Source organism: Ahaetulla prasina, chromosome 1 (assembly GCF_028640845.1).
Source record: "Ahaetulla prasina isolate Xishuangbanna chromosome 1, ASM2864084v1, whole genome shotgun sequence".
Classification (NCBI taxonomy): Eukaryota; Metazoa; Chordata; class Lepidosauria; order Squamata; family Colubridae; genus Ahaetulla; species Ahaetulla prasina.
The window spans coordinates 106,299,004-106,315,637 of NC_080539.1; the positions used below are offsets into that span (position 1 = coordinate 106,299,004).

General features: G+C 34.7%; 1 protein-coding gene across 1 annotated transcript in view; it reads right to left on the bottom strand.

The window, feature by feature from the left end:
• The window catches only part of ENPP1 (ectonucleotide pyrophosphatase/phosphodiesterase 1), a 56,665-nt gene that overhangs the window by 20,267 nt on the left and 19,764 nt on the right, over nucleotides 1-16,634 (bottom strand). Inside the window, exons 8-16 of the mRNA XM_058171724.1 lie at nucleotides 15,718-15,837; nucleotides 11,652-11,761; nucleotides 10,053-10,118; nucleotides 8,664-8,736; nucleotides 6,860-6,968; nucleotides 5,948-6,079; nucleotides 4,102-4,133; nucleotides 2,491-2,618; nucleotides 994-1,063 (exon numbers count right to left, since the gene is read on the bottom strand). Coding sequence (XP_058027707.1) covers nucleotides 994-1,063; nucleotides 2,491-2,618; nucleotides 4,102-4,133; nucleotides 5,948-6,079; nucleotides 6,860-6,968; nucleotides 8,664-8,736; nucleotides 10,053-10,118; nucleotides 11,652-11,761; nucleotides 15,718-15,837 — 840 coding nt within the window. The remainder of the gene's footprint in view (nucleotides 1-993; nucleotides 1,064-2,490; nucleotides 2,619-4,101; nucleotides 4,134-5,947; nucleotides 6,080-6,859; nucleotides 6,969-8,663; nucleotides 8,737-10,052; nucleotides 10,119-11,651; nucleotides 11,762-15,717; nucleotides 15,838-16,634) is intronic.

The window sequence follows — 16,634 nt, forward strand, 5'->3', positions numbered from 1 at the left end:
CAATTCAAAATGAAGAGGCTTACCATCTGGCTACAAGCTGATTCATTCAGCAACACAATGACTGTTTCTAACTTAAATATAGATTATGAAACTTGCAAATTTGGTATCAGCTACTGAATCACTTTCATCCCACAATATTTCATTGGCAGTTCACAAAAAGGAGCAGGTCTTGCAATTTAAGAGAAAACTCTGTTTTCATTTTATTAAAGTGAGCAGGTACTAATAGTCTTGAGATTTCCACACCCAAATTAGTAAAATTTATTTATTTATTATGAAATTTATTTGCCACTCATCTCATGTCAAACAACTCGGGGCAGCTTGTATCATAAAAAATTAAATTCAACAGATACAAAATAACAAAGCATATAAAAATTATGTAAGTTTTGAGCCCTTCCTGACTCTAAGTCTGAACTTACACCTTTGATGGCTACTAAATTGTCAAGCAATAGTACTGGACTCAAAGAAGGCTATAAGTTTTTTTTTATCCATTTAGTTTTATCTTGCAGTTTGTTATTTTTATACATCCAACACATCTTCTTCCTCCTATTTTCCTCACAACAACAACAACATTGTGAGGTGGGTTGGGCTGAGAGAAAGTGACTGGGCCAAAGTTATCCAACTGGCTTTCAGACTAAGGTGGGAATAGAATTCACAGCCTCTGACTTCCTAGCCTAGCCTGGTACCTTAACCACTAGACTAAACTGGCTCTCTATAATATTCTCTGTTATTTATACAAGGGCCTAAAGAACTTAATTTACTTTTTATACATCAGCAAAGGAAATCAGATTTTTTGAGGGAGGAAAGTCCCTTGAAAGGTTGGAGGAAAGAAGAGGAAAAAGAGTGCGCGGCTTCTTGCTAAGTAACAATCCCATAGGATATTGAAAGAAATAAAAGTAGGTTTGGCCTGAGAGAAAAATCTGAAAATAGAATCCCTGGTCAAAGAACCCAAAAACAGCCCAGGTTCGTTAAAAGATTTGGAATATTGCTATTTACCTGCATGTTTGCAAATACATTGTCTGATCCATGAAATCCACCAGTGCAATATTTGAGCTCAGATGGTATCCTGCAAAACATAGGGATTTCTCCATAACAAATAAGCCTGCCAGGTTCAATTAAAATAAAATCTCTTCTTGGCCTTTCTTTTCCAAATTGAACCTTCTTGACACAATGTAAGCCCATTCTCTTCTTTGGTTGCTCTGATTATAGAATGTTCTTTCTTAGGTCTGTTTACTAGTTTTCTATCCTTGGTGAGATTCCTTCAAGAACCAGTTATTGACCTGTGTTCTTTTCCAAGTGGTTATCTATCAAACCACACATACAGTAGTTCCTAATTGGAAGATTTTGGAGCTTACATAATTGTTTAGCAGGTGCTCTGTCCCACCCTACATATATACCCCCCCCCGCTTGCTACTAGGGAGAACTTTTGTTAAACCACTTCAGTTCCTAAGACTGACACTGCAAATGAAATAAAGATACCTGAAGTCAAACAAGGTAGGACAAAATTTTGTCTGAATTCACAGATGATCACTCAAATAATTTCAGTTAAGTTAAATAACTACTTCTTCATTGTGGTCTCTGTTGTTCACAGATAACAAGCTGAAGGAGAACCCAATTCCCATAAGATAACTAAGAAGAGGACAACTGTTCCAAAAGTTGCAATTCTTAATGAGTAGAAGCCAGTCTGTAATGCTTGATAAAGGTGGAAGGTTGAGACCATCTGCATAATGTCAGCAGGATAATATGTGCCACTGTTACTCTTATGGAATAAAATGCAAGCTAGTAGTGTAAGATAAGGCAGCAACAGAAATAATTTGCTCTCACTTAAATGAAATAAATGGTGGACGTGTGCAATAGCAAAAAAATATTGGATTAGAACAAGAAAGTGGCTTGAGGAGATAATCTAACAGCAAATAGAACTGAACAGAATTATTCTTATTAGGTATACTTACAGGAAATTATGATAAAAAATACAATACATATTATAACTGCAGCCAGAATTGTGTATGTGCAAAACTGGAAGAATAATACTATACCATCAGAGGAAAGTGTGATAAGAAAAGTACTAGAGTGCACTGAGATGGATAGACTTACAAAAGAAAAAAAAGATAAAGGAGAAAAGGATTACTATTTCATATGGAATGAATGGTACAAATGGCTAGAGGATAGGTGCAAAAGCTAAGAAAATACCAAAGAAAGAAGACTTAGGAGTTAGAAAATAGTAATAAATCTGTATAAATATATATGACACAAAATGTATGTTTATAAAATAGTATATTATTATGTTAATATGTATAAAGGATAATGGAACCACATATATAGATATATAGATGTAAGGGGGAAAATGGATATATTTTGGATATAAACCGATACGGAAATGTTGCAAAGAAGAAAATTGTTAAAAACTTTTAAAAGTTTTTAACTGTTCAATAAAAAATTTTTTTTTAAAAAAAATGAAATAAATGGGAATTAAAACAAAAACCAGGAGCTTACCGGGCAAGCTGCCACTGCTGGTCCATATAAAAATGTACAGATTCAATCCGGTTGTTATTGGCATAGTGAAATCGCTTGGGAAGCATCTGCTTCAGGTATGCCTTGAAATGCTGCTCTGGGACCAAACACTGCAATATAGAAATCACAGTAGATGGTCACACCCAACACTATGCAAAATATCTTGCTCTTTTTTCTCCACCTTGTTGTAATCTGCCCTCACAAATCTGCTTTGGACAATACTCAGGGATATATGGAAGTTTAACAGGTAGAGAAATCAGCAGTGATATTCCTCTCCTCTGATTAGAGATAAATATACCTATGTTTACTAAGATTATACTTTCTTTTCTTCCAACAGATGGCCCACAAGGAGCAGATAATATATAAATGACGTTGTTAAAGCACAATTAACTACAAGCAAACGTTTATTAAAATACAAAATGACAGCCATAATAAATAACCAATTTCTCCTTCCACATTAAGCATCCGAAACCTGCTTGCACATCTTGTGTACCTAAATAAACATGCTGGGCCTTTACCTTTTTTAAAATAAAATTTTTATTGAAGAGATTTTTAACAAGATAAAAACAATACAAATATCAGAAAGGAAAGAAAGAAAATTAGGAAGCATCATGAATAACTAAGAATTTTTTTAAAAAAATTATAAGGAATCATACTTCAATTTTTTTGCAGCTGTTTATAAATGAGAGAGGGTTTATATTTTACCCTCTCTTTCTTTTAAGGTTACATCATCTGGGCCTATACTTTTATAGGAAAACATTTTAAGTCAAATGAAGCATAAAAGACAAAGTTCATAGCTTGTTTTAACTTGATTTGATGCCCAAGTTATTATGATCTGAGCTCTTTAGGTACTGCTAATACTGTAACATCCTGAGCAATGGGACAGGAACCTCAAAACTTTTCACTGATTTTTCTCTGAGACTTTCTGTAATGTCATGCAAGAAAACTGAAAACACACCTGGTACTTCCCAAAATCTCATTGAATTGGACATTCTAATTCAAAATGTCACAGCAGAGTGAAAAAAATTGCAGGATTTGAGGATCTTGCCAAATTTTGGACCTGTAATATTTTTAAGGTATTTCTGCAAATGTTATTTTGATTACTGTACTATAGCTATTGTGGAACCCACAGATATTTTTGTATTCAAAAATAATATTCAAAATTATGGCTTTCAATTTCTACGATTTCTAGATTTAAAAATCACACTAAGACAAACCAAATCACATTATCATTTAAAATGGTGAGTCAGAACACAGTCAAAGTATTGTTGTTGTTGTTTTTTTAAAAAAGCATTTCTATCCAGAATTACTTCTTATACCCAAATACTGATTCTTGTTTAATTTTTTTTCTTTCCATCTCAGAAGAAAGAAACATAATGATAGTAATATAATAATATACCAAGGGGATGCAATCTCCATATCTTGCTTGATATCTCTGAAGGGGGAAAGGTATATTAGAACTGAATGAGTTGACTAATTCTATAAATGATGAGAAAAATGCAGCTAATGTAGTTTACTGGGTTGGGCAACTATATTAATCGAATCAATAAACTAAAATAAGAGTCATGACTTGGAGAAGTTGTCAGTACTTACTGTAAGGTTTCTGACAAGGCCTTCATAATCAACTAGAAGAGTTAGATGAGATAATTAGTTACCTATAAGTTAAAAGAAAAATAAAGAACATCCAACTAAGTAGTGGTAGCTGAAATACTACATCACATTTCATCTTGTTTATCAGCTAATTAAAATATTCTTCTCTGCCATAGCCATTAGAAGGAACTCTTTATCATACAGCAGAACACAAGAATGTAACACGTCAGTATCAGAGGTGGGTTTCAGCAGGTTCTGACCAGTTCCAAAGAACCAGTAGCGGAAATTTTGAGCAGTTTGGAGAACTGGTAGTAAAAATTCTGACTGGCCCTGCCCCCATCTATTCTCTGCCTCCCAATTCCTAGCTGATTGGCGGGGAAATGTGGATTTTTGCAGTAACCTTCCCCTGGAGTGGGGTGGGAATGGAGATTTTATAGTATCCTTTTCCTGCCACGCCCACCAAGCCACATCCACAGAACCGGTGGTGAAAATTTTTGAAACCCACCACTGGTCAATATAGAAAATGCTAAAATAGTTTTCTGAAAACTGCCCCATTTTGAATTAATATTCAACATTCATAAGCTCTAAGAGATTTCTGAATGGTCAATGATAAAATAATAACAAGGCAGATAATATTATAACGTGGAATTAAAGGGTAAAACGTTTTTGCTAAGTTTTTGAATTCAGATGGCCTCTTCTAGACTGGTTTGCCTACACATAATGATCTCAGGTCTAGACTTGCACTAGGTAAAAATAAATAAGCTGCATGTTCCAAATTACATAAAAATATATAATTTTCCCAGGTCTCTATATAAAGACAACAAGCAACAACTGTCTTTTTTTTTCTTTAAGATATTATTTCAAAGAATAGGACTGTAGATATATATTGAGAAGATTTCAGAAATCAGTTGATCCCTCAATTCTCTGGAAGACTTCTTCACTGCAAATCCCCAACCTCTATGAAGCTTTGCCTACTGGTAGTAAAGAAATGTGGGAATCTGGTACCTGAACTGAACATTCAAATTCTGCCTTTAAAATTCATTTACGCAGAGTTCAGCTATCAATACACCTCTTATATTGACAAATCATAATTACAAGATTTCTATTTGTTTTGATCCTAAGAGATGTTCAGCGTTACAGTTTTCCCCAGAAGGTCTGTGTCAAAGTTTCCAAACGTTTATATAGTAACACCTTTAGTGTCTCAGTAATTTTTTTACAGCACCATAGGCTCAAAGATCGCCCAAAATTCAGCTTCAGAAATGGATGTCACAAAAATTTTAAACATCGCATGGCATCCCTGTGAATTTGCATCCAAGAGCCACAGTGTGGGGATCACAGGCCATGCCTGCAAGAATACTGATAGAGAGGAGTGTTTAAATTTTTGCCATTGTTATTTAAAAATATAAACATTATGACTTTTTTTTTTCAGGTGCAAATAAAGGGTGAACTCCAGTACCGATCACCTCTGGGAAGAAAGAGAACATATACAGTCCCCCCCCCACAAAAAATATATATGTAGCTAAATTATTTTAAAAGGTCTCCAAATGTCCAGCCTCACTTCTGTCAGTCAGGTTATCAGGGAAAGTTCAATCAGCAAATACAAACATTTAATTTGATCCCACAGCTACATATAGGCCAACATTCAACACACTAAAATAGGGGTCTCCAACCTTGGTCCCTTTAAGACTTATGGACTTCAACTCCCAGAATTCCTCAGCCAGCTTTGCTGGCTGAGGGACTCTGGGAGTTGAAATCCACAAGTCTTAAAGGGACCAAGGTTGGAGATCCCTGCACTAAAACATCAATACAAAACAAGCAAGTAATTCAAATTGGTCTAGTAGTTACATACAAGAGAAATACTCATCTGGAGAGTTTTGGGGTCTTAAGCGAGCTGCAGGGCCAGGTACCACAAACAGGTCTTTAACATTGCCCAGATATGTGTCCAGGTAGGCTGTTTTTTGGCAGTTAGCTTCCTCCATTCCTTGCAAGAAAAATATGAAGACTTATGCTCATTTATAAACATGGATATCTTTTACTACGCACTGAGAAAAAGTAGCTCCCAGGTATAAATGCCAGCAAGAAATTAGCTCTAAGACTTGTATTTTCACTTTCCATATTGTTTCCAACTTCTTTATATGCAAGTCCCAGTGACTGAACAAAAGTTACCTGTTTAGAACCCACTTAAACAAGCAGTCTTTATAAATAATGAACATCCAAGACTCTAGATCAGGGATGGGGAATTATGGCCTTTTTATGACCCTGCATTTATACCATGGGGCTCCAGATATCTGGGAATGTAAGCAATTGGTATTTATGCAATTTTATACCCCGATCGGCAGGCAGTGTGTAACATAGGTAGCCTTAGTCAGAAAATTGAAAACATTCATTTTGTTCCCAACTGACTGGTGCTCACTTTATGGACAACATCCTCTGAAGCTGTACTTCACATATAACTAAAATGAGTCATCTGTATCTCACATTAGCACTTGCATTTGCACTAAATTTGCATTTGGCGCATGGATTCAGTTAAACTATGATTATACTTTCTGTAATCAGTCATCTAGATTTATTCGATTTATGCTTATATATATTATTTAATATGTATTTGACAAAATAAATAAATAAATAAAATAAATAGATGTGTTAGAATTAAGTCCAGTAGTGAACTCATGAAAATTTGCTCCTTGAATAATAATAGTTCAAAAGACATTTCAAAAATGTTTTATGCATCCTAAAATCTATATGGTTTAACAAAACTTACCATGGTCAGAAATAAGAATAATATTAATGCAGTTGTGAAGGTTCATTTGCTTAAGACCATCCATCAACAACCCAACCACTTTGTCTACTCTCTCTAATGCAAGAATGACCTGCAAATCAAAAGTGAAGAGAGGCAAGATCAATAAGTTAACCCACATTTCAAAAAATGATGGTTTCCAATAAATATCATGCTGCCAATAGAAACATCTGTCAGCAATATAGACTAGGAATTGCTTTTCCATTAGCCTCCCTTGTTCTTCAATACTTATCAACCTTTAATTCTGCTTGATATAGTTTGAAGAACTCTTTGGAGCAACGTAGCTGACTGATACTTTCCATCAGCAGCAGAAGATCAGTTAGATATCATCAAATCGTTTTTGCACATCCTGACTCAAGTAAAATTAATTTAACAAAGACCGCTATCTAAGATGAGCAATTGCAGCAATGATCATTCATTGACTGCATAGCTGAGCTATGCTGGATTGCTGTTCAGTCACCCCTGTAACTGAATTAAGAAATACAAAGAGTCTTCCATAATAAAACTAAACAAACAAAGCATTGTAGACTACCCAGATATTGTGGAAACTATTCCAAATTTCCAGAAAACTTAACCAAGGAGGAGTATCACAAAAGCAAGAGATAGAGAAGAAACAAGAATGTCTAAAAGTTAGGCCAAGGCTGGTATGGATATCCATCCCTCAAAACAGTTGTTTTTCCAACCCATGTGACAAGAAACAGCTGTTATTATTATTTGTCATTTATTAAATATACATCCCACTTTTCAACCTATACAATGCCCATGGCAGCTTATGGTGATTAAAAATACAAATGAGAAAATATAGGAATAAAAACAATGAAATTAAAATGCAAGTAAAATTAAAATCAATGTCAGTAGAAACAATTCAATTAGCAATTAAAAGTTTGGTGAAAGGGATGTGCTTTGTCATTTTCCTAACTATTAGAAAAGTGATAGCCAAACATTCTCCCTAGCCTGGGGACCACTTAAGAGAATGCCATTCTCATATGCTAGCCCAATTTCTAGCAGCAAGGGACATCTTCAAAAGGGTCATGCTGGCTGATATAAGTAACCAGGCAGGTTCAAAGCAGACGAAAACAATTTTCGTATTTTTATAGAGTAGAAAAAGAAAGGAAGGAAAAAGTTCTCACAGTGATGGACTTCAATAATCTTTTTCTAACCCAGGGATCTAAATATGTAAAAAAAAACAACTGTGTGCTGCTGAACGTTCAACAATTTTTCCCTCCATATTTAGGGATAGGCATTGGCTTTCCCCTATAAAAAATAACTTTTACTTAAATGTTTAAAGTTTGATCCAAGGAATATTAAAGTGATCTCTTTGTAAAGTTCCAGGCTATCATCTAATCCTTTAACCCAATGCACATACATGTAATCCTCTGTTATCTATTTGGGTCACTTACTTTTTTAAACACTTAACTTTTAATCCTGTCAGTGTTAATGTCTTTGGATGTCTGAGTCTAATTGTTTAATAAAATTGTAAATCTGAAATCTTCTTTAATAATTAAGTTTAATGACTTTATCTGTAGTCTCCATTAAATATATTCTGCATCAAGATCTTTCATAGTTGTTTTCAATTTTTATATGTCATCATATTATACCCATAGAGCTGTGCGTTATTTTTATAATATATGAATAATTAAAGGAGTGATTTATTTTAAATAAGGGTGTCAAATTGCCCCTTAATTAGATACTTTTTTAATGTTCTTATCCTTAATCTACTATGGAACTTAATTTAAAGGAAATGCCATTATAACATCCAGTTACTTACTTCACTGCTGATTGGCCCATAACTGTGTCCTGAGGAATCTGGTTCTTCTAAATACAGAGTGTAAAAGTGTGGTCTATATCAAACAGCATTAAAATTTAATATTTTACATATAAATTAAGAGAAGAGTGAAAATATTTAAATTCATAGATTTCATTAGAAACAACTGCATTAATAACAAATCTTGGGATGGTTTATATAAAAATGTATATAATAGTACACGTATAGATAACATATGTGGATAAAGCATGATGACCAGGAGGCTGGGTCCTGAATCAAGCAACCTCTCACTAAATGGCCTTAAGCAAATCATACTCTCCCAAACTCAGCCCACAATTATTACTACTACTACTATTATTACAGTAGTAGTAGTAGTAATAATAATAATAATATCATTAAATTAAAATACAGTATGCATGAGTGTTACAAGGATTTGAAACAGAGGTGGGTTTCAGCAGATTCTGACCAGTTCTGGAGAACCAGTAGTGGAAATTTTAAGTAGTTCAGAGAACCGGTAGTAACAATTCTGACTGGCCCCATCCCCATCTATTCTCTGCCTCCCACTTCCCAGCTGATCGGGAGGAAATGGGAATTTTTGGAGTATCCTTCCCCTGGAATGGGGTGGAACTGGAGATTTTACAGTATCCTTCCTCTGGAGTGGGGTGGGAATGGAAATTTTACAGTATTCTTCCCCTGGAATGGGGTGGAACTGGAGATTTTACAGCATCCTTCCCCTGCCACGCCCACCAAGCCACGCCCACCAAGCAATGCCGCACCCACCAAGCCTTTATAATTTGCTATGTTTTAAATGTTGTTTTAATTGTATATATTTTGTTTTATCGTTGGCTGTACACCGCCCTGAGTCCTTCGGGAGAAGGGCGGTATAAAAATTTAATAAATAATAATAATAATAATAATAAAGCCACACCCACAGAACTGGCAGTGAAAACTTTTGAAACCCACCACTGATTTGAACCCACCACATGCTCATGAAGCGTTCTGAACTGTGCAAATGTTACCAATACTGAAACCTCAATTTAAAGGACTTTAATTCAACAGATTTCAGATTCAATGGATAAAATTTCCACTGCAATTACAGTTGAATTATGACATCATGCTATATGACATTCCGTCCAGGCTAACAGACAAATGGGAATAATAGACACTCCTTTCACCGAACTGAACCTTTAACGTAATACATAATCACTATGTATTATATTACTCCACATTCATACTCTGTTACAATATAGGCTTTTATGAGCCCTTTAAAAAACATTTGAAACAAACTTCACAACATCCACAAGACAAGCCAAATGGTGCCAATTCAACATAGCAGTTACTATTTGCCTTTCAGTTATTTTATACATTGCTGTGAGATGGCAATTTACTTGCCTTTCTTCTTCTGGTAATTGTAGCCATCTAAGAAATGTTATTACTCTTTCTTCAAATGGTATTGATCTAAAGAGAAAATGTCAAAAAAACATAGAGACTTACATATGACATTTGGCTTAAAGCAGCTATCATTGATTTATTAAATCTGGACATAAAGATCCAGCATATTCTAAAAATCCAGAAAATAGGTCATTATAGATCATGATTGGAACATAGGTACTTTGAATCAGAAAAGTTTTATGAATCCCCAAATAAACCCAGACAGTTCATTTGGAGCTACCGCATCTGCCATTGCAAAAATGTGGACGGTCACTAGATGGCAGTAACTCTCTGATCATCTGAATATTGTACCCTGCAGATTTTAGCCAAGAGATTCAGAAAAGAATAAGCCATGGCTGGTTTGAATAAGCCATGGCTGGTTTAAGCCTACCATTCAGAAAAGAATAAGAAGATATTTGCCATAGCTTGGTTAGGTAACTAAGGCTTTCTTTGCCTACTATTTTTGACTAGAAGAAATATTTTCATGCATATCTTTGAAAACTAATTGGATTATTATTAAAATATTCAGAATATTTTAAAGATCAAAATTTTATAAAACAAGTGGGGCTTTTTAATATCTGCTTAGCATTTTCAGAGATGTGCTTGGAAATGCATATTTAGGACAACGAGCACACACATATAATTCTAGACATTCTACAATTATACCAATCCTGTATGAATGCCTGTAGCTTTACAAGCAAATACAATGTTAATTCTGGTGAAACTATTAATGAGATTAAAATAAATTCATAAACCATAAAAAGTATGTCCTTCTTTAATAGAACATCTGGTGGCTTAGCCTCTGGTGGCTCAGCAGACTAAATCTGTCTGTTATTAACACAGCTGCTTGCAATTACTGCAAGTTCAAGTCCCACCAGGCCCAAGGTTGGCTCAGCCTTCCATCCTTTATAAGGCAGGTAAAATGAGGACCCAGATTGTTGGGGGCAATAAAAAGGTTGACTTTGTATATAATATACAAATGGATGAAGACTATTGCTTAACACAGTGTAAGCCGCCCTGAGTCTTCGGAGAAGGGCGGGATATAAATTCAAATTTTTAAAAAAAATCTGGAATCAATAAAAGTTGTCTTTTTTGCTTTTGCTTTTTCTTTAATATGTAAGGAATAAGGTAGATAGACTCAGTTACAGTGGGTGGAATATCAGAAAACCTGAAAATCCAGGTTAGGGACAGATCATGGAGAAAATTTATCTATGTGGTTGAAAATAATCAATTGATCAACACACCATAGCTCCCTTACCACCTGCAAAAGATAATAAAAATGAAAATGATGTGCTAATGACTGAGAGCAAGACTGAAGAATTTATTATGTGCTTAAAATTTACCCACAGATTTTCTTTGAAGCGGGTTTTTAACCTTATCAACCATGTAACCCTAAGTAATCAATAATATTTAAAACAGCAGTGGAAAGGAGGACAGGTTGTACCACAGCATGAGCTTAAAAAAAAAAGGAAAACTATTCCAAAAAAAATCCTGCCACACTTAAAAGATTTAGCTTTTTAGAACTTTTTTCATGATGTTTCTCCATTCACAAATTCTCACCTATTGTATAATTTGTAGAAGTTTGGAAAACTTCCATTGACATCAACATCCGAACCAGGCCAGAAAAAGGAAGCAGCTTTTAGTCCCTGATACATTGCAGTCAGCCAAATCTGTAGAAAAAGATTTTTAAAAACCCTTGTAATTGTGAATTATTTCTGTCGCTTTTGGAACAGTATTCGGAAAATAAATTGCTGCTATAAAATAATTCCATGGATTTTTGCTTGCCAGTTTCCACCCACTCACCCAACCCTTCTATGTTGTAGTCAAAAGGAACACATTTGCCCCTAACCTTATGCCAGTCTTCTCTTATTGAACCTTTCATTGATTGCTTATATGTATAGTGATTTATTTTCCAAGGCTAATCATAAGAAGATGAGAAGCTGTCTATGTTTATGGTGGTGTCTCTGCTGAGTCTTTCACAAGATCTGCTATTCTGTTTCTTCCAAGAAGAGATAGATGCTTTATTTATTTATTTATATAATCTGCAAGAATAACTGAATGTTTCAACTTTCCTCTGAACAAGCCTTTTCTATTCTAGACCGTATTGCATCGAGCACTCTTGATCTTGTATTTACAAAGAGCTGCTTCATTTCGGCTTTGCCTCCTGAAAGCCAGGATTCCCCTTTCAAAAATAAGTGGATGGTGAAATTAATGGAGTTGGCAGACATGGCAAAATTGACTTGCTTTGATTAAAGAAAAGTTTTTATCTAGCTTTGTTTCTACTTGGATTGTTTTTTTAATTGAAATTAAAACAAATGGGATTTTAACTTGGTTTTTGATGGCTGGATATGTTTATGATGACTGAGGTATTGTTTAATATGGTGCACTCTAGTTCAAAGTGTCATTAATTTATATGTTTTTATCTACATGGAAGAAAATTAGACATCACTTTTTTCTAGAGCTTTTTGTAATAGTTGCTGTTTCTTGCACTCCCTATTTTTGGTTGTTGTTGTTGTCGTTACCACTTTCCCAAACTCCTTTTCCCCCCCCCCTTTTTTTTTGTTATTTTATATATTTTTGGAAATTTAATAAAGTTTTGAAAAAAATAAATATTGTACTTTCCTCCTTTCTTTGTTCTGTTTCAAAAGAACACGGAAAGTTCATCCACTATAAATTTAAGATGGCCTCCTTCTATCTGGCCAGAAATCACCAATATATCAGTCAATCCACAGCAGCTTGCAGAATCCTTAATGCCCTTGCCACATTTCTCCATTCCCATCCAATCAGTTTGTCTCCTCTTCTTTCTTCCTATCTACCTTCCATTTTCCAGCTGTCCTACATAATACATCTCACAAACTATTTCTTCTTCTCCCTTTTTTGGCTCATTACTTTGTTCCCCTTTTCTAATGTTTCTCTCCTTTCTTGGTTTTATCTCTATCTCTTTTTCTACTTGAGAGTTGTAAAAGCTTTGAGAAAAAAACAGCAACTGAGAGGCTTTATGAACAAAGTGAAACCATAAATGAGATTTGAGGATAATAACAGCAATCTTGTAATAACAGTACCAAAAACAGCAGCTATACCACACGTTGCAGATATAATGAGGAATAATTGACCACATTTCCATTAATGATCAGGTAGAATTGGAACACATGAAGAAAGCTTGTATAATAAAGCAATCATATATTTTTTCTTTAAGACAGTGGGAACAACATGAAAGAAAAAATAGGCCTTTGTATTAGTAAAAATAACAACTAAAAGACTTTGCCATTTATCTTGGTGTTTAGGACGGAGTTTCTGTTTGCTCTAGGTTATGATGCTGGCCTAAAAACCAGGAGACTGTGAGTTCCAGTCCCATTTTAGGCTAGATGACTTTGAACCAGACACCCTCTCCTAAGACCAGGACAAGGGTTGTTGTGGGGAAAATAGGAGGAAGAAGAAGTATTGTGTGTGTTCTCTTCCTTGAGTTATTTATTAAAAAAATAAAGACAGAATATAGATACAATATTTTTTAAAAAAGTAAAATAAAATTATCATTATTTGTGCAGGTATTCAGTATCCTGGGTCTAAAAATACATCAAAGTACTAGGACAGAATGAACTTAACTGCAAGTGCGTCTTATTACACAAAGACAGTTGAGGAGTAAAAAGCAGGGATAACAAGAAAAGAACAGATGAGATAGCAAGAGAAAAACCTTTCATGTTTCAAAATCTTTCATCAAAACAATCAGCACAAACTAAAAGGAAAACCTGTTTTTTATCTATCAAAACCTTGTTGTTATGCAAATCCATAAAAGAAGGAAAAAGAAAAATACCCACCACCTGAAATTTTCTCAACTTCCCTTACTGGAGATATAATTTAGGGTACCGTGAGACAGCATATTATACATATTTCATCTATTGTATTTATAACTGTATATAAAATGGGTATCGTTCTATGTAATCAATGCAGCCTACACTATAAAATGAATTGCAGCTGTTTTCTCTGATCACATTTATGTTAACATGATTAAACATTGTGATTTGAAATGAATCGGGCTGAATCTAGGCTTGACTAAATGGGGTGCTACTTTCTATGGTTATAACAAATCAAAGCCCAGCAAATGCTTCCCAAGGAGGAAACAGACCATTGTGATTTTCTGATTCCTCTCCATCCCCAAATAAATCAATTCTTTTTTGCTCCAGATATCTTAAACTTTCCATAGCGGCAGCAACAGGACAGGCAGAAATTTGAGAAACAACTCTGCAACTCTCCGCTCCTCTGTAAACAACAAAATACCTTATTCCACCAGACTTGAAATCCTGGGATTAGAAAACTTAGAACTCCGCAGACTCCGACAAGCCCTGTGTTAACACACAGAATCATCTATTGCAATGTCCTTCCTGTTAAAGACTTCTTCAGCTTCAATAGCAATAATACAAGAGCAAACAATAGATTCAAACTTAATGTCAACCGCTTCAATCCTGATTGCAGAAAATATGACTTCAGTAACAGAATTGTTAATGCTTGGAATACACTACCTGACTCTGTGGTCTCTTCCCAAAATCCCAAAAGCTTCAACCAAAAACTATCTACCATTGAGCTCACCCCATTCCTAAGAGGTCTGTAAGGGGCGTACATAAGAGCACAAACGTGCCTACCATTCCTGTCCTATTGTTTCCTGTCAATATATGTTCCTGTATATAATGTTATGACAGAATTTTTAAAAAAAACTTCTTTCTTTCTTCCAGCAGAAGTGAAACTTCATCAAGTGCAGATCACACTTTTTCTCCTCACTTGCTATCTTTATCATTATTATGTTACTATTTCTCTGTGGAACAGGCAGATCACTTTGGTTTTATCTTTAACTTTCTCTTTCTCTCATTTTTCATGTTTCCCATAGTTAGTCCCACGCAGCTCATGTTGCTTCTCCATGCAACAAAATTACACAATGATTTTCTCTTGTAGAACAAAAGGCAGAAGGCTAGCAGAGTGCACTCATGAACACTAATTAGCAGTCATAAAACACAATGAAAACTCCTTAATTTCGTAACACATTGACAGACTAACCATTATCTCAACAGGGAAATTGTGAGCATCCTAGACTAAACTAAATCCAAAAATGTTGTGGAATTCCTGAAAGTTTGGCATTTAGACAAATTAGCAACAAAGGGCATATAGATTACATACCATTAAAAAGAGACAATAACAAGCATTAAAAAAGAAGAAAAGAGGAGAGGAGAGGGGAAGGGAAGGGAAGGGAAGGGAAGGGAAGGGAAGGGAAGAGAAGAGAAGAGAAGAGAAGAGAAGAGAAGAGAAGAGAAGAGAAGAGAAGAGAAGAGAAGAGAAGAGAAGAGAAGAGAAGAGAAGAGAAACAAGATAATATTTAACAATTGGTGGTGAGTTGTCAGTGGGTGGTCAAAGTCTGCCTAATTTTGCAGAAAGTATAACAACATTCAAAGAGATTATATCTGATCCAATAACAGCAATTGCACATAAAAGGAATTGGTGCTTCCTGGGTATTTTATCAAGTGAGCTGTTATGAGATGGATCTATGAATCCTTACAAAAGGTACAATATAGTAGAATGTGAGCCGCATTAAGTATCTTTTGATAGTTGATAACACATTATATTCAGAATTGATACTTACTGGCTGTCCTTGGTACCACTGTGGATTAGACTTCTCAGCATTTTTGAGTGTGAAACTAGCATTTCTCTCTGGATCATACATTTTATTATCCACTAGACCATGGGATTCTGGGTACAGACCCTGGAAATAAGATTTGAATTAATATGCATCAACAATGAAGCAATAATTTGAGACCTCAAGATCCATCAAGTTTATTTCCCTCCAGCTTAGTATTACAATAATGGATTTTAAACATAATTTGCTAAAAGAAATTCTACATTACTATTAATCTTCTCATAGTTCCCTTCACCCAACTCCTTCCACTTATGACTGTATGACTGTAACTTTGTTGCTTGTATCCTTACGATTTGTATTGATATTGTTTCCTGATTGCTTATTGTACCCTATCACTAACAGTAAGTGTTGTACCTTATGAACGTATCTTTTCTTTTATGTACACTGAGAGCATATGCACCGAAGACAAATTCCTTGTGTGTCCAATCACACTTAGCCAATAAAATTTTTTATTCTATTATTCTATTCTATTCTATTCTATTCTATTCTATTCTATTCTATTCTATTCTATTCTATTCTATTCTATTCTATTCTATTCTATTCATCTTCCCTCACAATTTCACAATAACTTGGAAAGTTTCTAGACACTTTTTATTTCATGTGGGACAATTGCAAGGCCCAAAAGAATTTAAAACTTTAAGACTTAATGACAATTTAAAGAGACAAGATTGGGTTTAGAGTGAAAAGAGGCACAAAGAACACGTCAGGCAAACAAAAACTGGGACATGATGGTATCTACACTGGAAACATGGAATTAAGGAGTGGGAGAAAGTTATGGAAGTTACTCCTTGGTTATTTCTCCTAGTGTAATGAAATAGAATTTTTACAACTCTTAGTATGCCTTCGAAGAGAGTATGGAACAT